The 18,840-nt window shown below is 46.9% G+C and overlaps 1 protein-coding gene across 2 annotated transcripts; it reads right to left on the bottom strand.

The window, feature by feature from the left end:
* Window positions 1-3,708: 3,708 nt before the first annotated feature.
* Window positions 3,709-10,302, bottom strand: SERPINE1 (serpin family E member 1). Of its 2 annotated transcripts, XM_049904140.1 has the most exons (9): window positions 10,134-10,302; window positions 8,894-9,159; window positions 8,011-8,244; window positions 7,117-7,311; window positions 6,320-6,518; window positions 5,125-5,225; window positions 4,928-5,014; window positions 4,417-4,500; window positions 3,709-4,104 (listed from the first exon to the last, which is right to left on the bottom strand). In XM_049904140.1, the coding sequence occupies exons 2-9, from the start codon at window positions 9,156-9,158 to the stop codon at window positions 4,067-4,069; spliced, it is 1,203 nt and encodes a 400-aa protein (XP_049760097.1). In that variant the 5' UTR covers window position 9,159; window positions 10,134-10,302; the 3' UTR covers window positions 3,709-4,066. The 2 variants fall into 2 exon arrangements, with proteins under 2 accessions (XP_049760097.1, XP_049760098.1); XM_049904141.1 differs by lacking the exons at window positions 3,709-4,104; window positions 4,417-4,500 and adding an exon at window positions 4,507-4,626.
* Between the last annotated feature and the right edge of the window lie 8,538 nt (window positions 10,303-18,840).

The following is an 18,840-nucleotide window of genomic DNA, read 5'->3' as shown; positions in this document are numbered from 1 at the left end:
GGTTTTGAGAGGTGGGGAGTAGGGGTGGCATTTGGGGGTGGAAGGAAATGACATGAACAGGGATGGATACCCAGAGGGAGAGTGACTGTGAGCAGGCCCATCTGATTGGGTGGAGGGTGTTTGACGGACTCCCTTTTTGAGGATGATGCCCAGGGGGAGAATCAAACCCTAGCACGACAGGTCTGTGGGGCCTCATTGTAGAGACCTAATGAAACTAGTCCTATGGTTTGGAGTTAGGCTTAGGATTAAGGTTCGGGCTAGGCTTGGGGTTATGGATAAGGGTAGGGTTGTTGTTGTTGTTAGGTGCTGTCCAGTCTGTTCTCATTTATAGCAACCCTGTGTACAACAGAACGAAACACTGCCTGATTCTGTGCCATCCTCAAAGTCGTTGCTATGTTTGAACACATTGTTGCAGCCACTGTGTCAATCCATTTTGTTGAGGGTCTTTGTCTTTTCTGCTGACCCTCTACTTTACCAAGCATGATGTCCTTCTCCAGGGACTGGCCCCTCCTGATAACACGTCCAAAGTACGTGAGATGAAGTCCCGCCATCCTTGCTTCTAAGAAGCATTCTGGCTGTACTTCTTCCAAGACAGATTTGTTCGTTCTTCTGGCAGTCCATGGTATATTCAGTATTCTTTGCCAACACCGTAATTCAAATGCATCAGTTCTTCTTTGGTCTTCCTTATTCATTGTTCAGCTTTTGCATGCATATGAAGTGATTGAAAGTACCATGGTTTGGATCAGGTGTACCTTAGTCTTCTAAGTGATATCTTTGCTTTTTAACACTTTAAAGAGGCCTTTTGTAGCAGATTTGCCTAATGGATCATTTGATTTCTTGACTGCTGCTTCCATGGGTGTTGATTGTGGAAGTAAAATGAAACCCTTGACAACTTATTTTCTCCATTTATCATAATGGTAAAAATGGCGTGGCAGGGGTGACCAACCTCCTCGTCTAATTTCGCAAAGGGGAAGGAGAATCAAGATCAACAGCCCAAGGCTGATTTCTATGAGGCGGGGGTCAGACACACCTCCTCTCTCCAACCTTTTTACCAATTCTGACACCAGCCATCCCTCCAGTGGCCCTCTACTTCTCTGCTGGGTTTGATAATTTGTTGCAGTGGCCACACAGAACTCACAGACCATACTCGCAGTTATGGGGTTTATTAGGGAAGTAACAGGTTACAATTCACATTTAGGAATGCTCAGAATACAATTCTTTGATCAGGACAGCCTCTTCTCAGCTATGCCACAGGCACCCTTTTCTCTGGTTCTTGGCCTCTCCGATAAGTACCCAGAGGCACCCCACTCCACCAGTAAGCCTCGGCCTAAAGGCACTCAGCTCTAGCTTGGTGGGTCAGCAAACCTAGCTCCATCAGGTGCCCAGAGGCACCCTACTCTGCCAGCAAGCCTTCTGCCCAAAGGTGCTTAGCTTTCTCGCTACATGGGCCAGGCAGCCCACTGTGCCATTTCTTGCTGGTCTCCTGCCTCTGCGGCCACCATTTCTTTGCTGCCACTTCTTGCTATTTTCAGTGTTACAGCTCTCTCTCTTGGTCTTCTGGTTCCAGGAGCTTTTCAGGGATCCTGGGTCCTCTTTCTTGGTAATGGTGAGATCCTCCCTTCCTCCCTCTGGGATGGTTAATTTTAAGCCTAACAGAATGGCACAACTGACCAATCCCCTCATTAGGGTCCCATACACCTTACTTACATGATCCCACCCCTACAAGGATGCCATGCACCTTATTTACATTATTATCAAAATATCCAATCCCCTTAGTGGGCCACCATCACCTCATTTGCATAGTTCTACCTAGTCATTTGGCAGGAGTTACAAAGACTATGGCTAGAAGGGCCATATTAAGTAACTCACTGCACCACAATGGTGTTGCTTATTAGTCCACTTGTGAGGACTTTTGGTTTCTTTATGTTGAGCTATAAATTTTTTTTTTTTTTATAATCCATACTGAAGGCTGTAGTCTTTGATCTTCATCAGTAAGTGCCTCAAGTCCTCTTCACTTTCTGCAAGCAAGGTTGTGTCACCTGCATATTGCAGGTTGTCAATTAGTCATCTTCCAATCCTGATGCCTGCATTCTTCTTCATATAGCCCAGCTTCTCAGATTGTTTGCTGAGGGGTAGGCTTAGGGTTAGCCTTAGGGTTAGGATTGAGTTTTGAATTAAGGTTAGAGTTCAGATTAAAGTTAGGGATTGAGTTCAGCTTAGAGTTAGGTTTAAGGTTTGGGATAGAGTTAGAGTTGTCATCAGATCAACATGTCTGGGCCTGTGGGTATATGTTTCATAAAGATCTTTTTCACTGGAGAGATCGATGAATCAATGGATTTTGATTTCCTAGGCTAGGTAAATCATGGAAAGTAAAGGCAAGGGCTGTTTTAAAATGTACTATTTATTTTTTACATTTTTACTTGTTTACGTATCAAAAGTGAACAAACATTTAATTAAACACAATTTCAAGAACATTTGACCCCACAGTTTGGTATCCTCATGGGACTATGTGTGGCTGTCACTGTCCAGTGCATAATGGAAAAACGAAACAATAAAAAAATGAGGAATTTTCACGGAAGAACATGGTAGGATGATGAGGGTTCTACTAGATTACATTCATTTCTTTGTGCAATTTTTCAATAAGTTGATCTTTGTGCCGTACCCTCTAGCTAATAGATTTTCAAAAGGATTATCTAACTGGGGTAGTTGAGCCCATGCTTATTGTCTCTCTTATTCTCTCTCTCTCACGTGTCCACCACTCACACACAGCAGCCGGAAATGACACATCGAAGTGAGTCACCAATGCGGCTGTGAGTCACCTTGTAATTGGGGAAAGTTCTGTCCTGGTAGGTCGTGCAGCCCCTTGCTTTTCAGCTCCTAAATATATTGGAAAATTTTGAAACCATGCTGTTCTTGCTCTAGTCTCTCTCACCTACCCCACTCTTTTGGTCACTAAGTGAGCTGAAGCTGGATAATCTTAGCAGGGACCCTACTTGATCAAGTGGAAAGGCAAAGAAATGAGAGGAGCAGAAGGGGTTCGGGAAGCCACACGGTGGCAGTGTGGGCCCCATCATCACACCTGCCGCCCAGAGGGTATGACGGTCAAGTGGCCTGAAACTCAGTGACAACCTCTTCCGCTCACAGACCACAAAGGAACACTACAAGCAAGTTTAAATACTATGTTTTTTCTTGATATTTCTCTCTCTTTCTGACTGGCATACAGGGGAAGGATGTGATAAATATTCAAGCACACTGCTGGCGTCCCACCCTCCCCGCCAGGAGATTAGGGGCAAAGAGCCAGCACACATCTAAACTTTCATCCTCTATTCATGCAAAATAAAGTTTGTGGGAAGCAATAACCTGCTTCTATGAGTAAACAAGTCACCTATACTCCAAAGTAATATATGCACACTGTTCCTGGGGAGGGAGACAGCCAGGCCAGGTGGGTACCAGCACTAAGTGGGCAGTTGTTCTGCCGATCCCCAGCACCTCTTATGCTAGGGAGGGACTGCCAGTGCCAGAATGGACCTTGAGATGAAAGTGTTTTTCCCATTGATCTTTGTTGGCTTGATGCCAGCCTCTTCAGCAGTGGCAGACAGTGCAAGAGTGAAGGCAACGTGACTGGAACACAAATAGTTTCTATAAGCACACAAAAGCTCTGGTAAGCCTGTGGTTCTCCCCTGCCAGGGTCTCGCTGTGAACCAGGTCTGAAGACCTGAGTGGGCAGGAAGATGGAAAGAAGCAGTTGCACACGTGGTCCTATGTGTGTTAGAGCCTGTTTGGGAGAACTCCAAGGAGTTATGCTTCAGAGTTCCAGAGTCTCCAACTAGAAGTTTTGCCCTACGTTCTTCTTCCCACCCTTAGGGAAGGAGCCTCTACTGGGAGAGGCTGAGGTCTAGGAGGCAAATTTGAAAGATTTATAAAAAAAAAAAAAAAAATTTAAGGCAAATGTCTTTTCTTTCTCCAGAAAGAGTAATTAGAACAAAAATTCTTTTTTTTTTTTCCTTTTTCTTCTTTTCTGATATGTCTCCAGTTGTGTCCTAGATGAGGGCTTCTTTTTCCACCGTCAGGGTTCCATCACTTGACCCATGAATAAGACTGTTCCTGAGGATGGAAAAACAATCATGGGAATTTAGATTGGAAGAAACAATGAAACTCCCACTGAGATCCCAAGAAAATAAGTGAGTTGTCAGGAGTCACAGCTGTTTTACTGACTAAGGTAGGACTAGGGTCCCGTCTCACTGCACAGCACTGTCTACAGGAAAGCGGAACAGAATGGATAACTAAGGGGCGCTAGGCATCCTTTGCCTGCAGTCCTCCTGGGGCCAGAGGTGGGTATCCCCATCTGTCTGGGTTGCTTCCCAGACAAGGATGATGGGTGGAGGTCCTGTGGAGCATCGTGGGGTTTTGGCTTACCTGTGGGGTTATGCCGAACCACAAAGAGGAAGGGTCTGTCCATGATGATCTCTTCGGGGACCATTCGGGCCGAGGCCACAACAGCTGGAAAAGAAGACGTGATGATTCAGAACAGAGGAACATTGACCCTGGCGCCCTGGGTGGATCAGCAAGTGTCCGGAAGTCCTCTGGAACCTGGTTTCCTTCAGTCGCTTGTTAGAGCTCTATCACCTATCCAACCACAAGTAAACATTTCTCTGAACCCTTTTTGGGCTTCTTGATAAGCAGTTCCTTAAGTTTACTGTCCACTGTGAGAACAAATCAGGCTTTTCACATTCACAGGACCTCAGAAGCCACCAGGGAAAGGGGGCCTTTTTCTAAGTCAAGAACCACCACTGGGGGAAGAAAGAATTGCCCTGGGGAGAAAGGGCTTTGTGGAGAAGGGGAGCAGTGCCTGGGCCTTGTGCTGCCTCATCCCTGGTTCAGGGACCGGTTATCACGAAGGCTGAAGCCTTACTCGGGCCAGACTCACCTGTGGATGAGGATGCCACCGTCCCACTCTCATTCACCTCAATCTTGACTTTCTGCAGTGCCTGCGATACGTAGAGATGCTCTTGATCTGAAACAGGTGGGTACAAGGGTGATGAATTTTCAGAGGGAAGCTGTTTTGTCCTCTTAGGGGGCCCACAGTCCACCAAGAGTGAGATAAGTAAAAGGAAAATCCCTTACCTGAAAGATTTGTGAAGTCTGCCTGGTCTGGCCTGAAGATATCGGTCATCCCCAAGTTCTCCAAGGGCCTCCTGAGGTCCACTTCACTCTCCAGGGAGAATCTGTAGGGTGGGAGCAGGAAGCAGCTCAAGCTCGGCCCCCTCTTGCTGGCACTATCCGGCCCTCCTACAGGAATCCCCTAGCCCCTACCAGTCCTCCCCACTGGCAGACGGGCACTATGGGCACTAGATGGGGAAGTAGAAAAGGGAGGCCTGCTTTGTGAGATCCGTTTGCAATGTCTCTTATTGCTGGAGGTTTCTAAGATTAATGAACATTCCTCTTGCATTATTCCCCCCACACCCTCAAGCCTATGACTAATTACTTTCCTCAAATAAAGCAGTAGTTTCAGCATAATTTTATTCAGTCTGGCTGGGGGGCCAAGGGCAATTCTCCTGGAAGAATATTTGAACAAAAATCTGGTCTGCAGATTGTGTTCCTGAGAGCTAACCCTGAAGAGGATTCAAGCAGAGAGGCTTGGGGCACTTTCTGCTTCCCAACAGGGCATGACTAATTACCTCCATTTTTATTAGAGGGGGAAGGGGAGAGAAACCTAACCATCCAAGTATCCCTCTTTCCCCAAGCCTGGCATTATCTGCATCTGGAAGTTTGGGGTAAGCTTAGTGAGAGGTTTCCCAACCTGAGCCTTCTCCACCCTTTTGCTCCTGCAGAAATATTTTGTGGCTGTTGGGAACCCCAGCTAGGAGCTGCAATTCAGCCTGTTTTATCTGTGGAAATGGTTCCTTTAGCTGCCAGTGTTTGGATGTTGACTTGAGGAGACTGGGGTGGGCGGGGGGGGAGGCAGGGAGTGAGGAGCATCAGAAAATGGATTTAGATCAATTTAGCCTCCCACCTCCATCATATTTCTGGTTTTTCTTTCGGCTGGCTTTTACTGGGTATTCCAGGGTGGTAAGTATGGGGGAACCATCTAGAAAAGCTCCCCCTGCCCTACAGCAGAAACAGCAGGAGGGACCCATGAGAGGAGTCTTAATCAAACCCAGGCTAGCCAATTTCCCATCATCCTCCCACACATGTCCCTGCCCTGCAGATGACAAGGTTCTGGGAATCCTAATGCGGTAGTGCTTTCAGGAGCCAGGAAAGAGGAGAGAAGAGGGGATAAAGGCATTGGCAAGTGTGGTGAGAGCAGGGGCTGGCTTACTTGGGTAGAATCAGGAGGCGGAGCAGTCTGGTCATATTTCCTTTCCACTGGCTGATAAGCTGGGCATCCAGGATGTTGGTGAGGGCAGAGAGAGGCACCTCTTTTTCATAGGGAGCAGCAATGAACATGCTGATAGTGTTTCCATGGTAGGGCAATTCCAGGACGTCGTAGTCATGACCATCAGGGGTGGAAAACTCACCTATGAGACACAAAGACAGCTCTTTTGTTCTCTCTACTCTTTCTTGAAGCAAAACTCTGCATTCTGGCTTTTGGGGATCCCTATCCCCACTGCTCTCCGAGTCAGTGTGTTTATTTCCATTCCGCATCTCTCTTTTGCCAGTTCACAGTTCACAGGGTCTTGTGGTTTGTCTGCCTCTTTTTGGCTTTCTTTACCTACATTCTCCTCCTCCACACCCAGCCAGGAATTTCTGCCAATCCACATTTCCTTAACTTCAGCTTGCACATAGTCTACCCCCAGCAAGATTTCTCGGCCCCAGTAATCACACTAGAAACACATTTGGATGAGGCCGGGGTCAAGCGGTCCAAAGTGGACCTGAGGGAGTTTCTGGATTTCAGCTTTAGCTTGCATTAGATGAAGCTACTTTCTTCTCAGATTATCCTTGGGTCTCCCACTTGGGAAATCTTTGTCCAAGCTGGGGCATATTCTAGAGTTTCTTCTCCCTCAGTGGGGAACATTCCCTGCAATCTTCCCCCCTCAGAGGGCAGATGTCCCCCAAGAGACCCCGGAGATGAGGTGCAGTAGTTGTAGGACTTGGGGGATGGGGTCATGCACTTACTGTAGTTGAACTTGTTGGTCTGAGCCATCATGGACACAGAGACGGTGCTGCCATCGGACTTGTGGAAGAGGCGGTGGTGGGTACCTGAGGCTGGGAAGGGCATCTTCCACTGGCCATTAAAGTAGAGGGCATTCACCAGTACCAGGCGCGTCAGCTGGTCCACAGCCCCTTTGCCAAGTAAGTTGCTGATCATGCCTGTGGGAAAGCCAGGTGGTCAGGAGGCTTGTTGTTGTGTGCTGTGAGTCGATTCCAACTCATAGTGACCCTATATAATAGAGTAGAATTGCCTCAGGGTTTCCCAGACTGTAATCTTTATGGGAGAAGATAGCCAGGTCTTTTCTCCTGCAGAGTCACTGGGTGGTTTCAAACCACCAACCTTTGGGTTAGCAGCTGAGCGCTTCACCATTGTGCAACCAGGGCTCCTTGATCAGGAGGCTAGATACTTTTCATTCTCTTAGATGGTTCCCTTCAGCCCCCAGTCCTCAAATGGATGCATGCTGAAGGGACCCAGTGGGAGGGGCTGAATCAGTCTTTCAACCTGTCCCATCCTCCTATAAGTCTCAGAAAGTCCTCCTATTCACCACACTTTCTTGGTTCTGGGGGATCAGGCTCTGAAATTTAAGTCTTCCCTTATTTTACCCCTTACTTTGCCCTCTAAGCTGTAGTCTTGCTTGTTGTGGTAATTGCTGTTCTTATTAAATCCTACAATACTGTTTAGGGATGCCCTTGGAGTTGGTTCATAAGAAGGCCTAATTATGAGACATACTAGCTATTATGCTTTGGTTCTTAAAGCACTTGGCTTTCAGTCCATAGAGAAGAGAATGTTAAAAGAAGAAGTTAGGTTACTTGGATTTGTTTCCAAATCCCCTTTTTCTCTGCAGGCCCTTGGCTCACCTCTTGTGTGAGTCTTCACCCAGTCATTGATGATGAACCTCGCTTTTTCCACCTCTGTAAAGTTCACCTGCTTGACTGTGCTTCGGAACAGCCTGAAGAAGTGGGGCATGAAGCCCTGGACCAGCTTCAGGTCCCGCTGGACAAAGATGGCATCAGCTGTGCTGATCTCGTCCTTGTTCCATGGCCCCATGATCTCCTTGTACAGCTGACGGAGGGCAGGAGCCATGCCTTTCTCTGTGCCAAGAGAAGGAGGATAGGATACTTTAGGATCCCATTGAGCTGAGGCTGACTTCCCCCATGAGAGGCTCCAACCCTGCCCAGATACGTGGGTCTCTCCTGCTTCCAAGGGGTCTCTGGAGGGAGATTTCCTTCCAGACTTTACTCCCTTTTCTGCATCTTCCTCCTTCCCTGAATAGTCTCAGGTTCTAGTCCTTCCTTTGGGTTAGGATATTCTTATGAACCCAATTTTTTCTTCTAAGAGTAATAGTGATGCTAAGCATTTTACATGCATCATTCTATTTACTCCTTACAGCAGCTCCATATGGTAGGTACTTTTATTATCCCTATTTTGTAGATGAGTAAACTGAGGTTTAAAGAGGTTATGTAACTTGTCAAAGGTCATGCAGTTAATAAGTGGTGAGGCAAGCTGTTTTACACCAAATCCACTGGCCTGTACACCCTGTGACTGGTCAAGGGACAAGCCGTGCTAGGTGTGGTTGGAGGACGAGGTGGTGGTCCCTGTATCACAGCAGTACATGAGTTAGCTTGGCCAAGCTGGAGCCAGCCTTTTCTCAGCTTGGTGAAAACCTTCACTTCTGGTTGACTGGACCCCTGCCCTGTGAAACCTGTGCTACTCTTGGTGCCCATAGTGCCCGTCTCTCACCGTCAATCTTGAATTGCATTGCTGTGTGGAGTTGTTGCTGGGTGTTCCCTCCTGTTGTCAGCTGCAGCATGGCCAGTACTGACGATACCCCATAGGGTGAGAAAATCACATTGCGGTCCTTAGAGGCCTGTACCACTTGCTGAAACACCTTCACACCAAAGTTTGTGGCCAGATGGGCTACCTGGGACTCAGGAGAAGGGGACCCTTCTCCAAAGATGAGGGCCAGGCCCAAGGCGAGGCAGACAATGGCTGGAGACCTCTGCATCCTAGAGCAAGTGGGAAAGGATTTAATGAGAGAAGAGTTCTGGAAGACTTAGAGAGTGTGGAGCGGAAATGGTACCCCAGCCATATACCAAGGCTTCCATTGCCTGCTGTTGGCAGATGATAGGTGAATTTAAGGGCAAGGTTCATTAAGAGAGGATAATAAATATGTATTCTGAGCCTGTCCGCTCCATCTCAGACTGATTTTTATCACGTCAGGGGGTTGAGAGGATAAATTATAAAAACATCTTTGATTTGCATGATGCTTTTTAATTCTCATAACACTTTTACAACTATTCTCTTATAATGCTTTTACAAGTATAACAAGTTGCTATCATTAGCTGTTGTCGAGTCCAACTCAGGGTGACCCCATGCCCAACGTTGTGATCCGTAGCTCCACTGAAACCTGTTCAGCATCATAGCAACACACAAGCGTCCACTGACAGACAGGTGGTGGCTGCGCTTGAGGTACATTGGCCGACCTACTGCCATCAAGTTGATTCCAACTCATAGCAATTCTATAGGACGGAGCAGAACTGCCCCACAGGATTTCCAAGGAGCAGCTGGTGGATTCGAACTGCCAACCTTTGGTTAGCAGCCAAACACTTAACCACTGCACTACCAGAGCTCGTACATAGAAGGTGAGAAATCTACCACTCAACCACCAATGCCCCCTTTACGTTAGCAGGTATGAAAACCCGTTTCCTGAGGTGGGAAAGGAGAAAGTGTTGTGATTGAGAGGGACAAAGAGAGTTCGAGGTTACTAATTTTGGTTGATAGGGTTGTTGGTAGGGCCTGGCCACCTTCCCCCTCCCTTACGACCATCACTAAGGAGTGGTCAGTTCAAGGCTACAGGTCTTCAGGGACCCTCTAAGGAAAGAGAGGAAAGATGGGGGATCTTGGCCAAGGAGTCTGTGGGGAGGGAAGCTCTCTGCTTAAGTCCCAGATAGGAGATGCAGAAAGTTTGCTTTTCTCTTACCTGAAGTTCTCAAAGTGCCTTGTGACTGTCGGTTTGTCCTGCTCCTGTTGTGCTGTGGTTGCTGTAGAGTTGTGACGCTCCTGGTCTGGACTGAGTGCCAGCTGCTGGAGTGGGGCGTAGCTCCCCTAACAGCCTCTGGTTCCTGAGCCAGACGCAGCTCCTCCTTGGGCTGTGCCTCCCTTTATATCAGATGTGGGCAGGAAGTAGACTAACTCATATTTTGGCCCCACCCACCTTCTGGCCCTGGAAGTCTGTCTGCACAGCTGGCCGGGGCCCCCTCGGCACCGCCCTCTCCGGGACTTGCGGAGGCATGTGTGTGTGTACGTGTGTAAGAGGGCTCGGAGAAATTGAGCAAACTGATTGTCTTGGCCAGAGGGCCTCCCTCGATTTTGCCACCCTCTGCCTTTCTTCACCTTTTCTGATATTTTGCCAGCTTGACCCTGGCAGTGCCAGGTGACCAGAAATACCCAGTGTTTGAAATTACCTTCCCCAACGCTCAGCCTGGGGCAAAGCAGTACTATTTTTTCCCCTTTCCCTTGGGCAAATGGGTAACTGAGTTATCAAAGAAGCTAGTGATCCTGCCACCTTTTCCTCCACTATTCCACTTATGCCTGATCCAGCCTTCAGGAGAGAACAGCCCTCCCTACTCTTGGCTCATCCCAGTGGCCAAAGGGCCCTGTGTATGCCTGGGTGTTGACAGTCTAGGATGTGAAGACTCCCCTCTCCCCTGCCATGTGTCTGCCTGGCATGGGCTCTGATGATGCAGGGCTGACTCCCCCACGTGTCCAGACTCCTGAGGTGCCCCGACAGCTAACTTTTGTGGCAATAGCCCCGTCTGGCTGGTGTTTGGAGTACACTGGGTGAGGTGGTGGAGGCTGAAAGGAACCAGGGGTTACCAGGGTAAAGCCTTGGCAAGGAATTGGGAACCCAACACAAAAGTTTTGTTTCTTTGAGCTGCCTGCCGTGACTGGAGAGAGGCTGTGTCTTATCCTTTTCCTGCAGATACCCGACACTTGGAGGCTGGGAGCAGAGGAGCAGGAAGAGAAAGGGAAAGGCCAGTGCATGGCGGGTTTGTTTTGGGAGTGGAGAGTGGCCAGTGTGTTCTGTAGAGGGTGGAAATGGGCCAGAGGTGAGTGCGTAGGACAGGACTCATACATTGAAGGTTTGGCTGGGTCAGGCACTCTCTCTTGACAGTGTGACTCGAATGTTGTGGAGGGAGAGGTGGCTGGGGGTGCCAGAGAAATCCTGAGTGGGGAGATGGTACGCATGCCCCAGGGGTCCACACACTGCCATGCTTTGTGTAGGTTGTGGGATTGCAGCAGGAGTATCCATAGAGACATCTGAAAGCAGAGTCACAGGAAGTATAAGTGGGTGGTAACATCAGGGTATTTGTTTTGGAGGTTTTCGGTAAACAGATACCAAGGGTAACCACAGCTGAACAGCTTTCCCATTTTTCCTCTGCCTCAGCTTTTTGGTGGGGGTGGGATGGCAGGGAGAGAAGGGGAAACCTCTGTTGGAAAGTTAGGATCACCCACAGGTTACAGAACTGTTCCTGTGCAATTGCGCCTTGTATATGTCTCTTTCTTTTCTGAATCGTGGTTTGGATTCCCCAAGCGAGTGGTTACCATGAGGAGTAATTGCCCCAGCCTCTAGGATGAAGACAGAAGTCCAGCTGCTACCTCCAGATATACCCCCAGTACCTTGCCCTCTGTCCTTAGGGGTCAGAGGTGGACAGGGATCTGGGAGTCTGGGCTGGGAGCACCAAGCCCTAAGGACTTGGAAGAGCATTGTCTCTAGACACAGCTAGAAGCTGCTTCCATGAGGCACCTCAACCCCTGGCCTCTCCAGCCACCTGAGCTGAGTCCTGGTCCCTTCCTTGGTCTGTTATTCCAGGAGCCCATTGTCCATGCCTTACCAGGCCTCAGTCATAAAAGCCCAGTTGCTTTCTGTGGGTGGCCTGGGCCCTGCCAGGCAGTGACCAATTCTGTCCGGCTCACAGACCTGATGGATGGGCCTGAAGCCTTTCCAGAAAAGTACTCAGTTCCTGGGCACAGGAGAGCCTGGGCGCAGCTCTCTATGTCCTTGGCGGGGGTGGGGGTGGGGTAAGGAAGGGGGCACAATTTACATTAGAGTCAGTCACAGTAGAGAAACACAAAGGGCTGGCTTACTAAGAGTTACTTTTCCCAAACTGAAGGAGACTTGTGGGGAAATGGTGGCTGTATGCTAGAAACTGAAGTCAAACCTAGTGTGACTGGCTCCCAGGACAAAGTGTCTGACTTTTGCTCTGACTTGGTCGAGCTGGGGCCACCTAGATGATCTAGAATCACACTTGACCAAGGTCCCTGCCACTCCTCTCTGCAGATGGCCTTGCTTCCACCTTGTCCACCCCCTGCAGACCAGGCCTTCCACACACTAGGTCACTGTTGCTGTGGGTGGTGGGAGGTTGCTCCCCAGCAGACCTTGCTGCCAACGTCCTTCTCAGAATCCAGCCTGACTCAAGGCACTGTGACTTTCCTTCCTGTCCCTGAACCCCAAACTAATGCCTGACCTATCATGTCATTCAAGCCTTGGCTCTTTTGTAAGGAGTCAAAGGGACAGAAAGGGAGAAATCCCTGCTGTTGAAATATCTGACAAACTGGTTTAGAGATAACCAGAGTGTCAGAGATAAGAGGCTGAGTTATAGGGCTGTAAATTTCTGGGGAAAGTTTCAGTTCCAGCCAGCGGGGAAAGATGTCTTCATCTGCCCCGAAGCAGGTGGTTCCTGACTAGACCAGACTCACTCTTTCCCTGACCATCCCCCACCTCCAACCTTACACCCCTGGTGGGCCCTTGGTTCAGTTTGGGCTTTCAGCACCACCGCAGTCTTCCCTCCATCCATCCACCACTCTTGCCCTCGAGCTGCTCTCCTGACCACCTTCTGCTCTTCCTCTTTCTTCTTCTTTGCCTCTCCCACAGCCCGAACCCATTCTCACTTTCACATTCACTTTCCGCTCTCTCTCTGAGACTTCCTCTCCTGGGACTCTCCCCTGATTCCTGGTTTACCTTCCATCCCTTCCCTCCTTCTCCTCTACTTTCTGCTGCTTGAGATCTTTCCCCCTTTTTCCCTGCTTTCTGACTCAATCCCTCATTCCCTCTCCTCCCGTTGTCCAGAATTCCTTTTACAGTCAAATATCCTGCTCTAGGCCTTCCTGTGGGGAAGGGAGAGCTGCCTGGGATCAGTTACACAGGCTCCCTGGAATGTTGGAAAAGGCTCCTGACTTTGGTGATTTCACTGGGAGAGCTGGGGGTGGGTCAGGAGGGTCCTGCTAACTCAGAGCACTATTTCTGGCCTGGTTGCTCTCCAAACAACACAGCACCAAAAATAGCCTGTGTTTGGGTCTGACTGTCCCTGTCTAGGAGGAGAGGGGAGTGCTCTGCTCTTTTTTTCTTAAATCCATGGCCCTGGGAGAGCCTGGTGGTGGGGGTGGGGGTGGGGTGGTAGGCTGGGAGGGGGAAGCCTCACTTGCCCAGCGTCCCCTCCTCCCACTGGCTTCCTGCTGCACTTTTCCTTCAGAACCCTCTCCTTTCTGCCTTTTCCAGGCTCCCCTTAAAAAGAAAAACAACAAAAAACCAAACCATTGCCTTCCAGTCGATTCAGACTCATAGCAACCCTACAGGACAGAGTAGAACTGCCCCATAGGGTTTCCAAGGAGCGGCTGATGGATTTGAACTGCTAATCTTTTGGTTAGCAGCCAAGCTGTTAACCACTGTGCCACCAGAGCTTTGGCCCCCATAATGTCCCCAACATAACCCTTGCTTACACAGAGTTACTTTTTTCCTCTCACTATATCATAGGGTTTCAGAGCTGGGAGGGGCTGTAAGAAGCATTTTCTTTCACAGGTGAGGGACATTCGGCCCAGAGATGTTAGGTGATGTGTTTAAGGCCCCACAGCGATGGCACAATAAATGGAGAAACATTGGCCACTGGATCAGAGAGACCTGTCTTCAAGGCTGGTATCTGACACTTGTCGATTATGTGTTTTCAGGCAAAACTTAACCTTTTTTAAAAAATAATTTTATTGTGCTTTAGGTGAAAGTTTACAGTGCAAGTTAGTTTCTCATCCAAAAATTTATACACAAATTGTTCTGTGATGTTGGTTGCAATTCCTCCAATGTGTCAGCACTCTCCCCCTTTCCACCCAGGGTCCTCATGTCCATTTGTCCAATTTTCCTGTCCATGCCTTCTTGTCTTTGCTTTTGAGCAGGTGTTGTCCATTTGGTCTTATATACTTGACTGAGCTAAGAAGCACATTCCTCACTTGTGTTATTATTTGACTATGCATGCAAAAGCTGGACAATGAATAAGGAAGACCAAAGAAAAACTTATTCGCTTGAATTATGGTGTTGGTGAAGAATACTGAATATATCGTGGACTGCCAGAAGAATGAACAAGTCTGTCTTGGAAGAAGTACAGCCAGAGTGCTCTGTGGAAGCAAGGATGGCAAGACTTTGTCCCACGTATTTTGGACATGTTATCAGGAGGGGTCAGTCCCTGGAGAGGAGCATCATGCTTGGTAAGGTAAAGGGTCAGCAAAAAAGAGGAAGACCCTCAACAAGATGGATTGACACAGTGGCTGCAACAATGGGCTCAAACATATCAATGATTGTGAGGATGGTGTGGGACTGGGCAGTGTTTGATTCTGTTATAAAGAGGTGGCTATGAGTTGGAACTACTCAACAGCACCTAACAACAATCTTTGACTGAAAAGTGGACTTCGGGAGTGGCTTCAGTTTTGAGTTAACAGGGTGTCTGGGACCACAGTCTTGGGGGTTCCTCCAGTCACTGTCAGACCAGTTAGTCAGGTCTTTTTTTGTGAATTTGAATTTTGTTCTATATTTTTTTTTCTGCTCTGTCCAGGACCCAGTATTGTAATCCCTGTCAGAGCAGTCAGTGGTGGTACCCCGGCACCCTTTAGTTCTTCTGGGCTCAGGCTGGTAGAGGCTGTGGTTCATGTGGTCTATTAGTCCTTTGGACTAAAATTTTTCATGTGTCTTTGGTTTTCTTCATTCGTCTTTGCTCCAGACAGGATGGGACCAATAGATGTATCTTAGATGTCCCCCAAGACCATGGTCCCCAGCCCTCAGCCCCAGTAACCTGGTCCCTCAAGGTGTTTGGATATGACTAGAAAGCTTCTATGACTTTGCTTTGGTCAAGTTGTGCTGACTTTCTCTGTATTGTGTGTTGTCTTCCCCTTCACCAAAGTTACCACTTATCTACTATCTAATTAGTGATTTCCCCTCCCTACCCTTTCCCTCCTTTGTAACCATTTTTTTTAACTTCTTATTTTGAAATACTTGAAATAATTTTTTTATTGTACATTAGATGAAGGCTTACAGAACAAAGAAGTTTCTCAGTAAACAATTAATACACATACTGTTTTGTGACATTGGTTGCCAACCCTACAACATGTCAACACTTTCCACTTCTTGACCTTGGGTTCCCCATTACCAGCTTTCTTGACCACTCATGCCTTCTCATTTTGTTTTATGGGCCTGTCTAATCTTTGGCTGAAGTGTGAACCTCAGCTATAAGGGTGTCTGGGGGCCATACTCTCAGGGTTTCTCCAGTCTTTGTCAGACCAGAAAGTCTGTTTTTTTTTTTTTTTAGTGAGTTAGAATTTTGTTCTATGTTTTTCTCCAGCTGTGTTTTGATGCCTGCCAGAGCAGTCGATGGTGGTAGCTGGGCACCATCTAGTTACACTGGACTCAGTCTGGTGGAGGCTGTGGAAGTTGTGGTCCATTAGTCCTTTGGACTAATCTTTCCCTTGCATCTTTGGTTTTCTTCTTTCTCCTTTGCTCTGGACCGGGTGAGACCAGTGGACTACCTTAGATGGCTGCTCACAAGCTTTTAAGACCCCAGACGCTACTCACCAAAGTAGAATGTATGTGTAAACTTTTTGTTGATTTTTTATAATAGTGGTCTCATACAATATTTGTCCTTTTGTAATTGACTCATTTTGCTCAGCATAATGCCCTCCAGATTCATGCATGTTGTGAGATGTTTTGAGGACTCATCATTGTTCTTTATCATTGCATAGCATTTCGTTGTGTGTACATACCATAGTTTGTTTATCCAATCATTTGTTGATGGGCACTTAGGTTGTTTCCATCTTTTTACTATTGTGAATAATGCTGCAGTGAACATGGGTGTGCATATGTCTATTCATGTGATGGCTCTTACTTCTCTAGGGTATATTCTTAGAAATGGGATTGCTGGATTATATGGTATTTCTATTTCTAGCTTTTTAAGGAGGTGCCATATCGTTTGCCGTAGTGGTTGTACCATTTTACGTTTCCACCAGCAGTCCACAAGAGTTCCAATCTCCCTGCAGCCTCTCCAACATTTGTTATTTTCTTTTTTAATTTGTGCCAGTAATGTTGGGGCAAGATGATATCTCATCGTAGTTTTGATTTACATTTCCGTAATGTAAATGGCTAATGAGGGGCCCTAGTGGTTTAGTGGTTAAGAGCTCAGGCTGCTCACCAAAAGGTCAGCAGTTCAAATCCACCAGCTGCTCCTTGGGAACCATAATGGGCAGTTCCACTCTGTCCAATAAGGTTGCTATGAGTCAGAATCGACTAGATAGCAATGGGCTTAATGTCTAATGATCGCAAGCATTTCCTCATGTGTTTGTTAACCGACTGAATGTCTTCTTTGGTGAAGTGTCTGTTAATATCCTTTGCCCATTTTTTAGTTGGATTATTTTCCTTTTGGTTGTTGAGATGTTGAAGTATTTTACACATTTTAGAGATTAGACCCTTGTCAGATATGTGGTAGTCAAAACTTTTTCCCAGTCTGTAGGTTCTCTTTTTACTCTTTTGGTGAAGTCTTTTGATGAGCATAAGGGTTTAATTTTTAGAAGCTCCCAGTTACCTAGTTTATCTTCTGGTATTTGTGCATTGTTAGTTATGGTTTGTATTGTATTTATGCCGTGTATCGGGGCCCCTATGAATCGAAACTGATTCAATGGCACCTAACAACAACAACAACTGCATCGTCCCTATTTTTTCTTCCATGATCTTTATCATTTTATATTTAGGTCTTTGATCCATTTTGAGTTGGTTTTTGTGTATGGTGTGAGGTATGGGTCCTGTTTCATTTTTTTACAGATGAACATCCACTTATGCCAGCACCATTTGTTTAAGAGACTGTCTTTTCCCCATTTAATGGACTTTGGCCCTTTGTTAAATATCAGCTGCCAAATAGGTGGATGGATTTACTTCTGAGCTCTCAATTCTGTTCCATTGGTCTACGTGTCTGTCATTGTAGCAGTACCAGGCTGTTTTGACTACTGTGGCTGTATAGTAGGTTCTAAGATCAGCTAGGAGCCCTGATGATGCACTGGTTAAGAGCTCAGGCTGCCCACCAAAAGGTCAGCAGTTCTAATCCACCAGCCGCTCCTTGGAAACCCTATGGAGCAGTTCTGCTCTGCCCTGTAGGGTCACTGTGAGTTAGACGGCAATGGGTTTTTTTGTTTTGTTTTGTTTAAGATCAGGTAGTGTGAGGCATTTCACTTTGTTCTTCTTCAACAATCCTTTTACTTATCCACGGCCTCTTTCCTTTCCATATGAAGTTGGTAATTAGTTTCTCCATCCAGTTAAAGAATGCTGTTGGAATTTGGATCGGGATTGCATTATATCTGTGGATTGCTTCGGATAGTATTGACATTTCAGCAATGTTGAGTCTTCCAATACATGAGCATAGTATGTTTTTCCATTTATATAGGTCTCTTTTGGTTCTTGCAGTAGTCTTTTGTAATTTTCTTTGTATAGGTCTTTTACATCCCTGGTTAGATTTATTCCTAAGTACTTTATTTTCTTGGGGGCTATTGTAAATGGTATTGACTTACTGATTTTCTTTTCGAAGTTCTTTTTGTTGGTGTAGAGGAATACAACTGGTTTTTGTATAATCTTGTATACTGCTTCTTTGCTAAAACCTTCTACTAGTTTCAGTAGCTTTCTTGCAGATTCTTTGGGGTTTTCTATGTATAGGATCATATCATTTGCAAATAGGGAGAGTTTTACCTCTTCCTTACCAATTTGGATGTCCTTTATTTCTTTTTTTTTGCCTTACTGCTCTAGCTAGGACTGCCAGCACAGTGTTGAATAAGAGTGGTGATAAAGGGCATCTTTGTCTGTTTTCTGTAAAACTTAACCTTTTGAGCCTCAGCTTTCTTATTTGTAAAAGGTGGACAATGATTTCTATCTTCCAGGGATGTCAAAAGCATTAAATGAAATATTGTCTATAAAATGCCCAGCGCATACTAGCTGTTAACAAAGGACCAGGACAGGAACCCAGACAATCTGAGCTCTTAATTTTGATAGAACGCAAGCTCCTTGAGGGAGGGATGTTTTAAGTGTTCTCGTTTACTGCCTGTGCATTTAGCAGAGTGTTGGCGTTAAAACCTCCAAAGTGGATTGACTCCTTCTGTTCCCACTCCTGCCCACATGCACTGCCATCAGCTGACTTTGCTGGTTTTAGGTCCCTGAAAAAATATTCATCTCTGGGCTGGGCTATGTGATCATAGGTGGACTCCAGTGATATATAGACATGTGTTGTGGTCCCTTGCTCATACTAGGAAGGAGGGGGGACTTGTTTTCCCAACAGTTCAACAAAATACAGCTGAGTCTAGGCCTTTGGGACCTGCATCACTTGCCACCCACATTG

The sequence above is a fragment of the Elephas maximus genome, chromosome 12, assembly GCF_024166365.1.
Source record: "Elephas maximus indicus isolate mEleMax1 chromosome 12, mEleMax1 primary haplotype, whole genome shotgun sequence".
NCBI classification, from domain to species: domain Eukaryota; kingdom Metazoa; phylum Chordata; class Mammalia; order Proboscidea; family Elephantidae; genus Elephas; species Elephas maximus.
The sequence above is the reverse complement of the archived record's forward strand: the minus strand, read 5'-3'. Positions and strand labels throughout refer to the sequence as shown.